The sequence below is a fragment of the Amborella trichopoda genome, chromosome 3 (assembly GCF_054954075.1).
Source record: "Amborella trichopoda isolate Santa Cruz 75 chromosome 3, AtrichopodaSantaCruz75HAP2 v2.0, whole genome shotgun sequence".
NCBI classification, from domain to species: Eukaryota; Viridiplantae; Streptophyta; class Magnoliopsida; order Amborellales; family Amborellaceae; genus Amborella; species Amborella trichopoda.
Window position 1 is genome coordinate 5,215,409 of NC_142338.1, and position 17,718 is coordinate 5,233,126.

At 37.1% G+C, this 17,718-nt stretch overlaps 1 protein-coding gene across 1 annotated transcript; it reads right to left on the reverse strand.

Moving 5' to 3' along the window:
• Positions 1-882: 882 nt before the first annotated feature.
• On the reverse strand, positions 883-16,439 carry LOC18439922 (large ribosomal subunit protein eL31). Its single transcript, XM_006850077.4, has 2 exons — positions 16,264-16,439; positions 883-1,346 (listed from the first exon to the last, which is right to left on the reverse strand). Exons 1-2 carry the CDS (start codon positions 16,344-16,346, stop codon positions 1,067-1,069), a joined length of 363 nt encoding a protein of 120 aa, XP_006850140.1. The 5' UTR covers positions 16,347-16,439; the 3' UTR covers positions 883-1,066.
• Between the last annotated feature and the right edge of the window lie 1,279 nt (positions 16,440-17,718).

The following is a 17,718-nucleotide window of genomic DNA, read 5'->3' on the forward strand; positions in this document are numbered from 1 at the left end:
GTGATACCCTTATCGCCGAAAATCCTCTCTTGAACCCCTACAATGATACTCGAAAAAAATATCACCCTCCCACCCCGGCAACCCACCAAAAACAAAAAGCAAAAAACAACAAAAAATTAAAGTCTCTTAAATTAGTTTTATTTGATACAAAAAAGATTATTATCGCCTTTAGCTGTCACAAACAAAATCTTTCAACTTAAGAGTGCAAATGCAAAACATCCTTTATTCTTTCTTATGTGATGGCTAAAGGCATTGTCTATATTACAAAGTTTAAAAAACTTTCTTTAACCTAAACACATCCAACCGCCCAAACAACCTAAACGCATCTCTAAGCCCCAGATGGCCAAAAGGTGATTGCGACCTTGTATCATATATGTTAATGATCTTATTTTATACTCGCCATCTTCATTGTATGCTTTTCCGATGATGAAATAACTCTCCAACCCAAAAAAGGCTCCCTCTCTCTCTCACATACACATCCCTTGGATTCTTGCACATGGCCAGCTCATAGTTTAAGCCCCATACCCCATAATCCAATAAACAAAATATCATGCATTCAATTCTACTACACACTGCCACAACCATATGTCCCAACTCAATCAATTCCCAACCCGATGTTTCCCAAATCCTGCTTCCAGTTGGCACGGGGGGTCCCAAATTGATCTCAGATTTTAAGGAGAACCCCAAAAACAGAAGCCGGGGCCACTTCTGTCCAAGATATTATATAATCATGCCTCAATTAGTAAGGGCTATTAGAAAACAAAAATGCATCGAAAGCACTCGTAGAAAATAAATGCTTTCTAAAACCATCAAATACTAGGTAAAACATGGTCAAAGGTGGGATCGGTTTCTAGACCATGAACCAAGACCACTGAAAATAACTGCAAACCAAACAACAAAACCAAAATTTCATAAAGAATATCTCAACCCAGAACTTCCATCCATATATAAATCACACAGAGACAGACTCTAGAACTGAAGAATAGCAAGAGCAAAAGAAACCAAACCATTTTGTCTTTATGCTAGGAGCAAAAAGAGAGTAGGATTTAAACTAGAGAGAGGGGACTTAATCTGCCTCATCGATGACCGTTGTGCCAAGACCTTTCAAGCCCTCGTGTGGGATCTCGGCAACAGTGACAAGAGAGAAGAGCTCCTCTTTTGCGTCCTCCTCATCGTTTCTCTTACGAGCAATACGAACCCGCACTCTTTTGGGCACACCACGAATTCCACGGCTCCAGATGTGCTTGTTGAGCTTAACGTCCACCCTAACATCTGTGGTCCCCATTGCCTTCTGAGCAAATTTCCTTATCTCTTTGATTGCCTTGGGAGCCATCTTCTTGAATGTGCTGTTCAAGCCACAAATATGTTTCAGACACGCGTGTGTCCACACACATATACACATAGAGACCACCCCAGGAAGGGGGGTGTTATTAATTCTCAACATGCATGCTTTTGATATTTAAGCTTCAATTGATGCACAAGGAATATTATAAGGACCTCGTCAATAAAGCATAAGATCCCGGAGTGGTTAATGAATATCCATGTATCCACTGCTTTATAATAGCATGCAGAGCTTCGGTATTATGGCAGGAGTTGATATTTAATAGAAAAAAAAAAAAGGAAGACGAAGTCTTCACACCTCAAACTAGATCAAAGGATTAAAGAACCATAGGCATTACACCAAAAAAAAAAAGAGACTAAAACATTGGGCACTTTAAGAAGCAGGAGCTTCAAAGCGTCACTAATAAAACGATACAGAAACTTATATAAAAATATATTTCAGATATCTACAAAACTAATCAAATTAAGTTGAGAAGGATAACTTTTTTTACATCATTTTTGTTTTGCATCTCCGATTCAGAAGATAATAGTTAAGAGTCCAAAAGATCACTCCATAAGATCCAGTGAGCCACCACCAAAACGCTAACATCCTTTCCCAAATTAAATCTATTCATTATCTTTGGTTTTATAATTCCTTCTAAGATTTGTATTTTATTTTCTGTTATGTTTATTATTCTTTTCAAAAGTAATACAAGTATCCAATACTTGTACATGGCCACGATAACATCCATAATAAAGTGAGGCCATGACCCACCATGAGTGATAGTTGTCCAGTAAGAGTTAAAATGCTTCAATTGAAAAAGGCTGTCCAACTATTCTCTTGTTTTTGTCTTTGAAAATTAAGGTTGCATCTAGCCAAACCACTACTGGTAGTCTCCAAGAAACAACTCAACAATGACTGCGGTAGGTCCCTTGATGGAAAACAAATAGTCATGTCAACAGCATGAACAAGGAAGTGATACCAAGCATCTTTGGCAAACCTGACCCCCAATTTTTTTTTAATATAAATAAATCTCACTCTAGTTATACATTTCCTAAGGCTGACTGGTTTACATGTTTTATCTATCTTTAGTCTCTCTAGACTCAAACCAAATGTAAGAATGAAATTTGAAAGTTAGCAGAAAAGAATGGCCAAGCTTCATTCGGTTTTACTTCAGATCCAAGTAACCTTATCATTGGGGACCCTGTGGGTGCATCATGGACAGGAAAACAAAAATGCCATGGGGATGGTTGAAGTTAGACAGAGGCAGACAAAGTGGTTAGGAAGCAAAATTAGAGGTGCAACCAGCAGTAAGCGTATCAGAGCTTCATTAGGGTTCTAGAAGGCACCAATGTAACCTAGTCTGAATCCTGGCCAGAGGAGGACATGTACAGACAGGTGATGAGGATGAAGCAATTGTAGGCATCTGCATCTTTGTGCATGAAGATAGAGTTTGTGCGTGTTTTTGTGCTTTGTGCAATGATTAAAATCCCAGATTAGGCAGGGTCCCGGGACCAAGTCAGACACTGACTCGACCGAGTCGGCAGTCTGACCCGACAGACTCTCTACCAAATTAGACACATATAGGTTGTGACACATTGAGACTAGGCCCATATCTCAGTGTTTTCTATACAGCCCAGCATCCTGCCAGATCCAAGTGACTGGAGCAAATCCAAGCCTGAGCCACCAATTTTTCAATATTTGGTTGAATGTGTGCGTATGTGAGAGAGAGGGAGAGGGTTGAGGATGGTTCTGGTGCCTTGTCACGCAAACAAGGTCACTACACTACAAATCCCTATGAAACATAAAAACGGTGACGTAATTTTTATTGGAAAAGGGAGAAAGAAAGGCTTCAGATTTTTATGGATTTCAAGGTTTGTAAGTATAGAAATAGTGCTCTGTCAAATCAGAAAGCAAGCAAGCAAGGTTCAGAACTTCAGCTCAATGATTTGATTTACAAAACAAATCTGAAATAAACAAACTCATTTACTACACATGGAAGATAGTAAAAAGCATTAAAATTGTAAAATACAAATTTTATTTGTTAATGCATAAATATCAACATTAAAAGAGTGATGATAGAAAAGTAAATAGCATGTGTAGAATCACATTTCAAGTGCATGTCCAACCTCCTAAACATGTAGGTTCATGGGCTTAGCCATGTGTTTGCTTTGGGACCAAAGAAGGGATATGGATGCTCTTTCTCCAAATTGAAAAAGGCATTTTAGCATCTTTTCTTTTTTTCTTCTTTTTTTTTGAAGTGTGTAAAAACTTGGCGAGTTGACTCAGGACTCACCCAAGTCAAGTCGACTCACCTCAGACCCTGCAGAGTCCTTTGGAAATACCACAAGGCTCACCCATGTCTAATAGTATCCAGGCCTTTCATGCCTATTTAGACAGATTTGGCTGGGTCTTGTTAAGACTAGGCCGAGTCAGCCAAACATCATGATCCATGATCAGGACCCTATCTATCCCGAATTGAGTCCAGGTAAAAAAAATCTTTATAAACTAATGCTTCTTAGGTCTTGAAAGGGAAAATAACAGTTCCCATATGTTTGGATGTGGAGTTTGAAGCAAGGTTTAAAAAACGGATCAGTAACCCGAATTTCCCCGAAAACCATGTCGGATCGATGGATCGGTGATCCAGATCGGCCTAAAAGAGTGATGATAGAAAAGCAAATAGCACGTGCACAATCACATTCCGAGTGCATGTCCAACCTCCTAAACATGTAGGTTCATGGGCTTATCCATGTGTTTGCTTTGGGACCAAAGAAGGGATATGGATGCTCTTTCTCCAAGTTGAAAAAAGGCTTTTCAGCATCTTTTCTTTTTTTCTTTTTGAAGTGTCTAAAAACTTGGCAAGTTAACTCCAGACTCACCCAAGTCAAGTCGACTCACCTCAAACCCTGCAAAGTCCTGTGGAAATACCACAAGGCTCACCCAAGTCTAACAGTTTCCAGGCCTTTCATGTCTATTTAGACAGATTTGGCTGGGTCTTGTTAAGACTAGGTCGAGTCAACCAGACATCATGATCGGGACCATGTCTATCCGGAATTGAGTCCAGATAAAAAATCTTTATAAACTAAGGCTTCCCAGGTCTTGAAAGGGAAAATAAGAGTTCCCATATATTTGGATGTGGGGTTTGAAGCAAGGTTTAAAAAATGGATCAGTAACTCAGATCAGCCACCCAAAAAACCGTGTTAAATAGGTGGATCGATGATCCGGATCGGCCTAAATTTTTTTCAAAAAACACTATAATTTCTCAAAAATCTAGTTTTTAAGGTTTCAAAAAAATTAGTGGCAATTGCATTATGGTTTTTCATTATTGTGTCAAAAGTATATAAATACTGACAATAAAATGAATCTCTCAAATTCAATTTATTTATTTTATTATTGTATCAACTTAGGAGTTCTGATTTTTGCAAGAAACTATATGAAACAAATTGAATGAAAGAGGTTGTTAATAGAGAAAGAGAGAATGTTAGTGGCATTATTTGTTTGTACTACTTAGTAAAGAGAGAGAATTTGTGGAATTATTTTTAGTGGAATTAATAACTAAACAGATTTTGTAGAGAGAGAGAGATGCCAAGGTTGGGAGGGAGGGGGGAGAGAAACAAAGTTATATAGTGGATTGGTAATTAGTTATATACTGCATGCAATAATGCTCGATGATGGTAAATCATTTCATATAGTTTTTACGAAACCAAAATAGTGCACGACGTAAAAGTATGAAGTAAAAAAAAAAAATCCCACATCACGGATTTCAAGAAGCCAGAGGCTTTAGAAGAGCCTTAGGCATACACTCGAGTGTACGCATTAGCCACACGTGCAAGTTACTTAGCTATCTTTGCACAAGATTGGGAGGTATACGTAGGGTGATGCTAGCTAGTGAGTGCACAACGTCCAAAAAAAAAGTGGGGTGGGCTGCCCCAAATCTTTTTTAAAAAAATTAAAATTATGCTAACTTTCAAAAAAAAAAGGCAACTATTTTAGACCGGTTCTATTCTGATAGAATCGGTCAATTCCTGACAAGACTGACCGGATCTATCAGAGAGCCGGCCAATTCAAAGGGGAAGTCGGCTAGATCCCAATATATTAAGGGATCCGAAACAATGACAGCAATTCTTGATCCGGATTGAGCGATTCCGATCTGGATCAACGATTTTTAAGACCTCAGTTTGAAATGTAGACCAAATGTTTTGAAAGGCACTAGGTAATGCCTCGGCAGCAAGGTGGCTTGGCCTCTCAGATGTGATGCGGCCAACTAGGCATGCGAAAAATTTTAAAAAGGGAAATTTCAAACTTTGAAAGGAACTAGGTAAATGTTGAATCATATCTGGCACATGTAAGACATAACAACCACAAAGATTCAAAGATAAAAGCATTTTCAAATCTCAATGCCATATAGTTGAATCTGATGGCCACATGTCCAAAACCATAAAACTCAAAATACTCAAATACACAAGTCGTAAACACAAGTCCACATTTTACAATATTTCTCCAAGTTAGATTTTTAAATATTCAAAATTCCATTTTTTTGGATATTTAAGTATTTATCTGCCAAAAAAATTTACTTAGAAGCAACTGTGGAGCATTTTCCACCCTCAAGCTATGGGCTGCTCAATAAAGGATCCTCGGCTGAGGCTTGAAGTAATTGGGGTTAGGCCACATAAAGGGACCCGCCTCACCTAAGGAGAGGTGCCTAGGCCATGTCCCGCCTTAAGGTGCCTCTTGGTAGCCAAAGGAAAATGCTTTTCAATACTATGGTGTAGGGTATTCGGCACTTTGCTGACCATAAAAGTTGATTTGCCATGATTCCATAATCCCATCTTCTCGAACAATGTTTGTCCACTATAGCTCTGAAGCCCTCAATGGGCAGCAGAAACTTCTCCAAAGGATAAAACCGCTCTATAATTCCAAAAGGCTCGAAAGTGTTGGAAGCAAGGTTTTAAAAATCGCTTATCCGGATCAAAATCACCCGATCTGAATCAAGAATCATCGTCACCGTTCTGAATCCCTCAATATATCGGGATCCAACAGACTCCCCCCTTGAACTGGTTGGCTCTCTGATAGAATCGCCCGATCCTATCAAGAATCAACTGGTTCTGTCATAACAGAATCGTTCTAAAACAATCGCTTTTATTTTTGAAGTTTGCATAATTTTAAATTTTTTAAAAAAGAACAGGAGCAGCCCACCCCATCTTTTTTTTGGAAATCACGCAATCACTAACATCATCCCACGTGTACCTCCCAATCCTTTGTGAATATAGCTAAGAAACTTGCAAGCATAAGTAACGCGTATACTCAAGTGTATGCTTAAAGCTATTATAAAGCATTTGGGTTCGTGAACCCCCGATGTGGGACTTTGTTTTTTCTTCTTACTTCTTACACCATGCACTATTTTGGCTTCATGAAAACCACATGAAACGATTTACCATCACCGTGCACTATTCCATGCACTATATAACTAGTCATTGATCTATTATATGACTCTCTCCCCCCCCCAACCTTGGCGTCTCTCTCTCTCTCTCTCTCTCTCTCTCTCTCTCTCTCTCTCTCTCTCTCTCTCTCTACGAAATTTGCTCCATTAATAATTCCACAAAAATCGATTCTACTAAAATTCTCTCTACTTAGTACAAACAAATCATCATCAAAGCCTTTTTCCCAACTAATTGAGGTCGGCTACATGAATCCTGGTCCACCATTCTACTCTATTAAGGGTCATACCGTCAATGAGGCCACAAGTCCCCATATATTTTCTTACTACTTCCAACCATGTACTTTTGGGCTTGCCCCTTACCCTTTTTGCACCTTCCACCTAAACTAACTTGTACATCCTAACAAGTGTTGTCTTAGGTCTATGCCACATATGGCCAGTCCACCTAAGTCTACTCTCTCTCATCATATCACCTATTGGTGCCACACCTAAATTTTTTTGAATGTATTCATTTCGAATCCTATCCCTTCTTATTTTGCCACTCATCCATCTCAACATCATCATCTCCACAACGCCATTCTATGGGTATATTGTTTTTTGACCGCCCAACATTTCACCCCATAGAGCAAAGCTGGTCTCACAACTGTCCTACAAAACTTGCCCTTCAGCTTCATTAGTATGCGGCAATCCCATAAAATTTGGTTGCACACCTCTACTTCCCACACCCAGCTCTAAATTCTATGTGCGACATCTTCCTCAATCTTTTCATTTTCTTGGATTACCGACCCAAGATATCAAAAGTACGCTCTTTTTGTTATTTCCTGGCTGTCAATCTGAACTACTTCCTCGTCTCTACTCCCATTATTACTGAACTTGCGTTCCATATACTCTGTCTTAGTCCGACTAATTTTAAAACCTTTAGATTTTAGAGCATCCCACCAAAGTTCTAACTTTGTGTTGACGTTATTTCAAGTCTCATCAATTTAAACTATATCATCTGCGAACAACATATACCACAGTACCTCATTTTATAGGTGCCTAGTTAACTCATCTATAACTAAGGCAAAGAGGTATGGGCTCAATGTTGATCCCTGATGTAGACCAATTGTCACTGAAAACTCAATCGTCCGTCCACTAGTTGCTCGTATAACTATCATAATTGAAACCTAATCAAATATCGAGGTACTCTATCATAAGCTTTCTACAGATCAATAAAAGCCAAGTATAAACAAATAATTCCACTAAAATTCTCTCTCTATTGGCAACCTCTTCCAATAAATTTGTTTTATATAGCTTCTTTCAAAAATCAAAACTCCTAAGTTAATACAATAATAAATTAAATAAATTGAGTTAGAGAGTTTACTTTTGTTGTCACGTTGCATTTTAAACTTTATTTTGATTATAAAATAAATTTAATAAACAACAACACTTCTCAATATTTACATATTTTTGACACAATAATGAAAAACCATGATGCAATCGCCACTATTTCTTTTAGAAACTTAAAAAACTAGATCTTTGAGAAATAGGAGTTTTTTAAAAAATATATATATTAGGCCGAAATTGGCCGATTCTCCAATCCAGATAGCGGATCCACCGATCCGACACGGTTTTTGGGGTGGCCGATGTGGGTCACCAATCCGTTTTTAAAACCTTGGTTAGAAGTTAGAATCACAGACCATCCTTTCCTACTGTAGAGGGTTCCTCATGGTCACACTAATTATTCAAACCTTGAATTCCCAAAAACCCCTTCTCTTGGAAAATATATTTTGAGTACTCAGATTTAAAAGGGCTCCATTTGAGAACATTTTCGAAGGAAAGGCTAGAAGATTTGTGTAGCTAGTCTAACACAGATGGCTACGATCGTAGCTAATTGGAGTCCATCACGTCTTAAACAAGGAGAACCATATAATGTTCCATCAAGGCTTTAAAAATCGACGATCCAGATCGGAATCGCAAATCGGTGAGGCCTAACTGATTCCCGCCAAATATCAAGCCCAGCTAGTTCCCCCCACGAAGCACCTGGTTCTTTAACGGAACCGGCCGATTCTGTTAAGAACCGGTTTGATAAGACTGATCTCAATCCCCATTTCCCACGTTTGTATTATTTTATATTTTTCAAACTTTGACCTTCCTACAAAGTCTTTTAATACTTTTTTTCTTAATTTGAATTTTATATTTCAATACCACTTCTAATTAAAAGTCACCCCACCTCCCCAAAAGAGAAGTGGCCCACGAACCTTGAGAATCTCATGTCTCTTTACCCCCTTTTATAATTACTTGTTCTCAGCATACCCATCGTATATCTATGATGTGGGGTATTTCTTATATAATACCATTTCATCGACTTATCGATGAGCGAATACATATTGTGGAAGCAAAAAGATGGTGAATTTCATATGGATGCTTCGACAACGAATTTACACTTGTTCCCAACTGAGACACTATCCTATAAGACAATACTTAACAATTAACGTATAATTAAGCAACCAAAAAGGACTTTGGGGAATGACAAATTTTTTGTAATTTTGAGAGTATATTTGACAAGTAGAACCGATTAAAGAGAGACATTTTTAACATGAATAAATTTGTGCTTCTATCATCTTTCCATTAGACTCCGCATCAAGCATGCATAAATTACAAGCATAGACGCCTCTAGAGAGACCAATTCAATATTATACCGTTCGAGATAAATTAAATACGGGATTGTCTACAAAGAGATCATTTATCTTTTGTACATGGAGATCACAATCATTCCCACTCATTAGATGTCAAATTGGATGGCTTCGATGAGTCATGAAAGTCTAAGGAAAAAAATTTACGAGATTGTCTACAAAGAAAGCATTTATCTTTTGTACATGGAGGTCACAATCATTCCCACTCATTAGATGTCAAATTGGATAGCTTCGATGAGTCAAGAAGTCTGAGGAAAAAAAAATTGGAACCTTGCATCTACTCGATGACACTCGTACAACCACCCATTTTGAAATTGAAGGGACAAGAATGGTTGTGACGTCTAGTACAAAAGCTAAGTGGTCTCTTTGTAGACAGTCCCATTAAATACAGCACCTCTAGAGAGATGTAACAGTAAATAAATAAAAATAGAAATAAATAATTAATTAAAATAAATTAATTTTCAGAGTTAAGAAGAAAAATAAGAAATGAGTAGGCAAGACCCCCTGTCTTTTCAAGCGAGAGTTGCAATGGAGATTAAAAACATATAGAAGTAAAAAATTTGAGTAAGAAAGATCCATTTTATTACGATGAGTTGCATTTTAAACTTCATTTTTCACTGTAAAATGAATATAATGGACAACAAACACTCAGACATGAAACCAGTACTCAATATTTACATATTTTTGGTAAAAACAATAAAAATTAATAATGGAATACCCCTTTTTCTGGAAATTGCAAACTATATTTTCGAACAAATTGAATTTTTTGAAACTTTTTTAAGACCAGATCTGCCTAATCCAGTCAATTCTCTACTCCGGACCGCCAATCCACCGATTCGATTCAGTTTTCCAAATGGACGATCCAGGTTAAGGGTGGCAATGGACTCGAACTTGACTTGGGACCCGATCAATACAACTCAACCCGGATCCAGATATGGGTCCAAAGATTGGACCCAGTGGGTAGGGTCTAGGTCCAAATCTTGGAACCAAACGCTATTCGGGTCTCGTCGAGTCTGAGTCCTAAGTCCTAAGTCCTGGTTGGGATCCTATCTGATATTTTTGGGTCCCAATTTATGAAATATATTTAAATATATAGATATTTTAATTTTTGGGTTGGGTCTGATCGGGTCTAGGTCCGAATCCAAGTCCCACAATATTTTTCAGGTCCGGGTCTGGCTGATCCGACCTTTTGCCACCCCTAATCCAGGTCACTAATATGGTTTTTAAAACCTTGGTTTCCATCCAGCTCAAGACCCTGGTTTACCTTCTCACCTCAAATAGTGATGGTATAGCCTATTTTATCTACAACTTCCCTAACTTCAAGTGGTTCACCTTCCACATGAGAGACTTTGCATGAGAATAAGACCATAAGTCATACTTGCACCTTTTGATTTTATAGTTGCTCTGTTAGATTTCTCAATTCCACAACAAAAACACAACTCTTGGCCTCAATGTAGCTGCAAACCATTCCATTCTAGGGACACCATATTGGTATTACCATCATCAACTACTCCAAATGCCCTCTTGGAATTGTTTTCAGAATTTTCTTATTATATTATTTTTGAAGAAGTGTTCGGGCTGACTTGCACAAGTCAAACAAAGTCAGCTCATATCTTCCTCACACAATCTTTCAAAAAGGAAAAGGGCCAGCACTAGGGCGATGTCATAACCACAGCTGCTTGGGGCAAGGGTGGGAGTGAGGTCGACAGATTGACATATGAAGCAAGCTCCTTAGATCGAGACGGCATTTCGTACAATTTATTAATCAATAAATTCATTTTTTAAAAGGAAAAAGTTTATATAAGGTGTCAACCTTATACTATAAAAATAAGGTGCACCTCAAAACTTGTGGAAAAGGTTGTTTTGATGCTGACAAATCCTCTAATTGATCATCTCAACCCCAGATGCATGGATGTGTAAAAAAAAAAGACTTTAAGCCCTGTAAACAATGCATCTTGTAATGTATTATCTGGACCATATATGCTCGATCTACACTATTTTTGAAATTTTAAATTTTATAATTAGATATAAAATTGGCTTTGACGAGATTATAGGAATTTTCGCCACTTAAAACCGCATCTTTTGACATCAATTCGAGATGACCTTACTTTGACTGACTCAGGCGCCAAGCTTGTACAAACCTCACCCTTTATTAAATTTATAAAAAAAATTATTAAAAAGGTTTTGCAAAATCCAATCATTCTATAATATTAGTATTAAGTAACTAAATAATAATTAAAAATAAAGAAATTATTGAAAGTTAAAATGCAATGCTTAATACATTATCATTCAATAATATTATGATGAGGCACAAATTGATGCATTTATAGCATTATGATGTAGTGTACAGCTTTATGCAATCATTATGATGTGGTAAGTCTCGCACAAGATTCCCAATATTAGGAATCAAGATCCCTCATCCTAGGGATCAAAATTCATGGTGACCCCCAAAAAGGAACATCGGATTGTGATCCCAGAGAAGGATTGCCACCTTAGTTGGAAGACCCTGGTAACTACAATCATCATCATGAGACCTTGCAAATAAAATACATATAGTTTCAACATTATGGAGAGTACGTTGGTTCTCCACAAGCCACAAGTCTAGCAACAGTAGTTGATGATGACATGATGTTGGTATGCTACTTTTTCTTGATATGATTCTCAAGTGTTTCAAACCCTATCCTCTCCACAAATGATTGTAGGAAACAACATAGTTTAAGGGGACAATGACATAGTCCGCTTGCTTCCAAATTTATGGGCCAAATAAACGCTTGGGTCCATCAAAATCCTATAGAACCCCTTTCATGATAATTTATAAACCAAAGACCCCCCTCTACTTTTTTGATAGGTCGAAACTATGAATGATGTACGACCCTTAATGCAATTTAGTCCAAATTGGACACAAGAAAGCCATTTCATGGCTCATTTTTCTTTCTTAACTTTTGCCCTCTCTACCAAATCAAGTCTCCCCCTCTTAATCCAGTCTCTCTCCTAAACCAAGCCTCCCTCTCTTCACTCTTTCTCTATCTACAGAAACGGGTACGCCTCTATAATATGAGGAGCAAGACATGCCTAGTTAGAGAGAGAGTGAAAAGAGGAGACTGCTACAGAGAATCTTGCTTTGGTAGAGGGAGAAAGACTGAAGTACGAGAGGAGGACCCACTACAATAAATAAAAGATGAGTGAACAGAGAGAGCAAGCTAAAAAAATGGATTTTTAGGTTTAATATGGACTACATTGAGCTTCATGGATTGAACAATGTTATAAATGTTACTTTTTATATACCAAAAGGAGGAGAGGGGGTATTTGGCTAATAAATTACCATGAGACGGGTATCAAGGGGTTTTTGTGGACCTGAGGGATCATTTGGTCACTAAGTTTGAGAGAAGGGGGCAACGTCATTCTTTCAAATTTAAAATCACATATGCTGAGTGGGAACATGAGTGGATAGCTAAACAGCCCACTTAGTTTAAAGATCATTGGTCCTGCAATGGATGTACCTTGAGATGATTACCACTAATCAGACCATCAAGTTGAAAACCAATAAAAATCATTAATAGGATCATCATCATCACTATCAAGCTTATATTTGGGGTCAGCTAGGATTCAAGAAAAGATGTGGCAAAAGTTTTACACCGACTGCCTACCTAACACAACCCACCTCCTTTACCCAGGCTTGGGACGGGTTAGGGAAATTTTAATGTTGTCATCCTCATTAGACCAAAACTCGTTAATAGGATATGAACAATAGTTTTTTTTTTTTTTTGAGAAATGATATGAACAATAGTAAAGGCATCTAAAACATGTATGCAATGTCTAGAGAGACATGCATGTGGTTTGAAAAGACAATCAAAGGTCACAATTAGATCAACAGCAAAAACTAAAACCAATTGATCCAAAAGCACCTCAACTTTAAAAAAGGAAAGCCCACCAGCCATCAAGTGTCAACTCCACAAGGATACAATCAACCACCAACACATAAAAGCTCAAGGAGCTAGCAAACATCTAGCTACCAACCCAATGGAATCTTAGCAAGCCTAGACCATTGATCTCAACTTAAGCAATCGAATGATAACCACCCATCACATCTTCCATTCAAGCTAAATCATTCTGAAGGGGTCATTAAACAACTTTAGTCCTTGTCTCAAATTGCATTTAAACATGAAAAAGAACCTCAACATGCAAATTCCCACTCTATCATTCTTGAGGTGTACGACATCTCTGGTTTGCCGTTGATTTTTTTTTATTTCAGCCTTGATATCATAATAGAAATATTTTAGAAATATTTTACAGATTAACGAGCATCGAAACTCCTTTCTTGTGACTCTGATTAAAGATCTAGGCAAAACTCTACTTACAGTCACACAAATGCAAGACAACAATTTTGCCGCTATCCCTTTGTCTTTTCTTCCAAAACACTCCGCAATTATATTGAAGTGCTAAAAAAATGGACCGAACCAAGTTATGGTTAAACAAACAACCGGCCAGTCCATTAATACACAAAGAAACCTCAAGTGAGAGTATGGAGTAGGTCCTAACTCCATAAACCCCCTGGCCAATTCTCCATAACTATATTCTTAGAGACAAATAGAAGTTTTCATGGCAATAATAATAAATCTCCAGCATTGACACAGTTCAAACTGTATCAAAGATGTAATCCAGGGCCACGTACAGAATAAACAAACTAAAGGGGGAAGAAATCTGATCCCATGGATAAGAGCTTTTGTTCCAATCCTACAACCTGTGGAATAAAGTAATGCACTCTCCTGTAAACATGAGATCACTCGGATAATATTAGCTATTATCCATGGGTATTCCCTTTATCAATGTGCTTCTTTGAGAATGAGAAGTGGGTGGCCACCATCCACCTAGGGTCAAGGACTAGAGAAGAATCCTAAGGTCTATTGAGGGTTCAAATAAAGACCTTAAGAACTCCACCTTCACAATTTCTAGGTTGTCATTGCACCTGTATTCTCTGAAGAATTATCATCCAAATGGGGCTTGAAGTAGCCCACTGGTGGCTGGACACACCAAGCACAAGGTTTAGTTTTCTAATAATACCAATACAATCATGCTTGAAGCCTGTACTACGACATCAAGTCCAAAACTCCCACGCTCTTCCTAGACTGAGACCTGAAAACAATTGTTGAACTTTTAATTCGTTTTCTCAATACCATGTCACCAAGTTAATGCCACTAAATTTTATTTTCTTTTTCCTAAACGCCCCAAAGCCCATCATGGCACAAACATACCAAAAAACTCAACTTCTCATTGGAAACAATGAACCAGATGATAGCCCCACAAAAAGTACCACAAATTTTGTCATCACCGAGCCAATTTCAAGTAAGTTAAAAAATTGGGTTCATAGTCGAACGAACATTACACTGGTGGCTTGTTCTCCCAAATAAAAAACTCCAACATCAATCCTTACTCCACTGAAATTCACATAAAAATTTGGCTATTCACCCCTTTCATGATCCTACCCCTAAAGATGCTCCTTAACCTTTTCTAACAATCAAACTTCAAGCATGTCACATATAGAGGATAACCTAGCAAAAGGTAACTTCAAGCATGTCACATATAGAGGATAACCTAGCAAAAGGTAGCCCACAATTTCCAAAGTGAACAATTCTAAGACGTAAGAAAATAATCCCTTGTCAACTATTTGAAACTTCAACCACAATACAAGGCCAATAGCTACATATAAGGCTGCCTACAAAATTCCTGACCCCTTTTCCTAGAATGATCCCCATGAAGAGATGAATGATGTGACTGAGAACACCCCATATCCATCTTTTACATAGAATACACTCCTATTACAAATGCTCTAAATAGGAAACCTGACTCTACTTTTTTTATAGAAATTGGTTTTATTTAAATAATCTGCTTGTTAAGAGCCCGAGTTGTTCAGAAGGATTTGTTATGTAAATGACACTATTTAAGCAAGTAATTTTTACAAGAGACAAGAGGTTTGCTGGCGGAAAAGATGATCATATGCAAGGACAATTGCGTATCACATGCATTCGTATGCAAGTACAAAATGCATTTAAATTTCTACATATGTAAGTGAATATGCTTTTAGGTTTCTACAGACAAAGAGCCAAATGCACATAGATCCACATGCGTTATGCCAAAGCCCAAACAATAAAATTACAAACTATTGGTAACCAGCCAGACTGAGCCGGTTCCCATAGATTTGGTTCCGGACTTGCCAGCCTGTCGAGTCTGATTAAGTTGGGCAATGAGTCGGACATGCCGAGTTTTCTCATACTCCCATAAAAAGAAACATTTACGTAAACATATAGATGAAAAAAGGGAACAGAGATAAACAAGATACATAGATTGTTAAGGTTCTTCCTGTAACTATCCTGAGGTGGACTTCCCACCAGCATAAAACCAGCATAGCACTAATAGTGTTTATTATTAAACTCAGAAAACAAAGAAGAGTCGTGAGAAATAGGAAACTATCTAAATATCATCATTCCTCACCCCAGTTAGCAGATCTTCATAGATGCATTTCATTTTCCAAATCTCCAGAACATGCATATAGAAGCATACAAAATTTCTGAATATATACGCAAAGCATCATAAAAAGTGCATACCAAGTAAAAGCTAACTATTTTTATCAGTCTACTCAAAATATGGACTAAATAACTTCTTTAGATCAAACCATTCCAAAAGAGATACCAAGCATAAAAGCGAAATACTAAAGAAACCACAGAAGCAGAACTAGATACAGATCATTTATGAATTGATGAATAAAAATGATAACCTAAATTTTCACAAAACCTCCATTTTGTCCACATAAAAACAACGGAAATGGAGCGTACCAGCCATGCAACCGCTTGTGAAGATTAATGGTGTACTCTCTGGTCACCACTTCCTCCTTCCTTCCCTTGCTTTTCTCCACCATGGCTGCAAAAACCCTAGGTTGCCTAAACTCAAAAAAAAAAACCTAGAAAGAGCCCCAAACCATGAATACCGTAAATTTCACCCCTTGAGGTATAAGAAACCCTAATTTTGAGGCTTTCTAATACTCGTTTTCGCTGTTGCACATGGGCCTTCGAATTGGAAAGGAATTACATGGCTACCCTTGCTGTCATCGCCGTCCATTTCAATGATGGACGGTAACAATTGACAACTATTATAAATTAGTTAAAAGATACAAATCTTATTGGAGACAAGAATTTAGAATTGAAAAAAGTTTATATAAAGATGCTATCTTATAAATGTAGACCTCAAAAATCTATCGGAATAGGTAGCTTTAATGTTGAAAAACTCTTTGATCGATCATCTCGACATCCATTTTCAAGATATTTATATGTTTATAGATCTACTTGATTTTAACCATTTTTTAAATTTAAAATTTTATAATTAGGTATAAAAATAGATTTTGAGATAATCCTAAGAACATTTTGCATCAAAATTATACACCATGATAAAATTTGAATGTGCACCTTACCTCTACACCTACGGATGCATCCGTATGCAAATTGCACCCTTTAGAATTTGACTAGATAAAGGAGATTTGGGGCCTCTAGATAACTGGTAGCTCAAAATTCCTTGAGAAAAAGAAGTTTAGACTTCTGTAAGCTGGAGTTTGGTATACCTGGAATCTATAAATATTGTGTTTGATACATGTTTTGAATTTTTGTGAGGTTGAGAGCCTGTGTTTAAGAGGACCTGGAATTTTAGAAAATATGGTGTTTTGGTCATCTAAATTATTTTCATATTTTTTTTTATAGATGCTCCAAACTGAAACGTAAAAATAAAACACAAACTTCATTTCAATATGATATTGGAAAAAATAAATAAAAACGAAGTAAAGCCAACATTTTTTTAAATACGTCGCCCCCCAACGGTCCAATTTAGATCAAGTGAGCCATTCACCGTTTGATCTAGATCCGATGCCTCAGGGTATTTTATTTTTAGTTTTTTTTTTTTTTTACAAATTGTATGAATATGAAATTTAGTGTGTGCCATCTTTTCAATGGGGCACACCAAAAAATAATTTTTCGATAATATAATAATCAAAATATCCTTTCAAACTTTCGGAGGTATTTTGGTCATTTTATTTTGTTGGAAATTTTTTTAAAATATTTTAACAAGTGTGAGTTTAAGAGATGAGTGGACACCCAAAATTTGATATAAAAATATTTTTGTAGAAAAAAATAAAAAATAAAACATTGTAGAGACATGACATTGTTAATGGGACTATCTCAATTGTCCGTTTAGAATGGACAGTTGAAAAAAAGGAAGTATAGAAGCTTTATGCAGTCGGGAAA

What these genes read in the sequence shown, in the direction of transcription:
- LOC18439922 (XM_006850077.4), bottom strand. Translation starts at nt 16,346, where the DNA reads ATGGTGGAGAAAAGCAAGGGAAGGAAGGAGGAAGTGGTGACCAGAGAG. An exon ending in CACAAGCGGTTGCATGGCTG is followed by an intron (nt 1,347 to 16,263) that starts GTACGCTCCATT and finishes TGGCTTGAACAG; the next exon opens with CACATTCAAGAAGATGGCTC.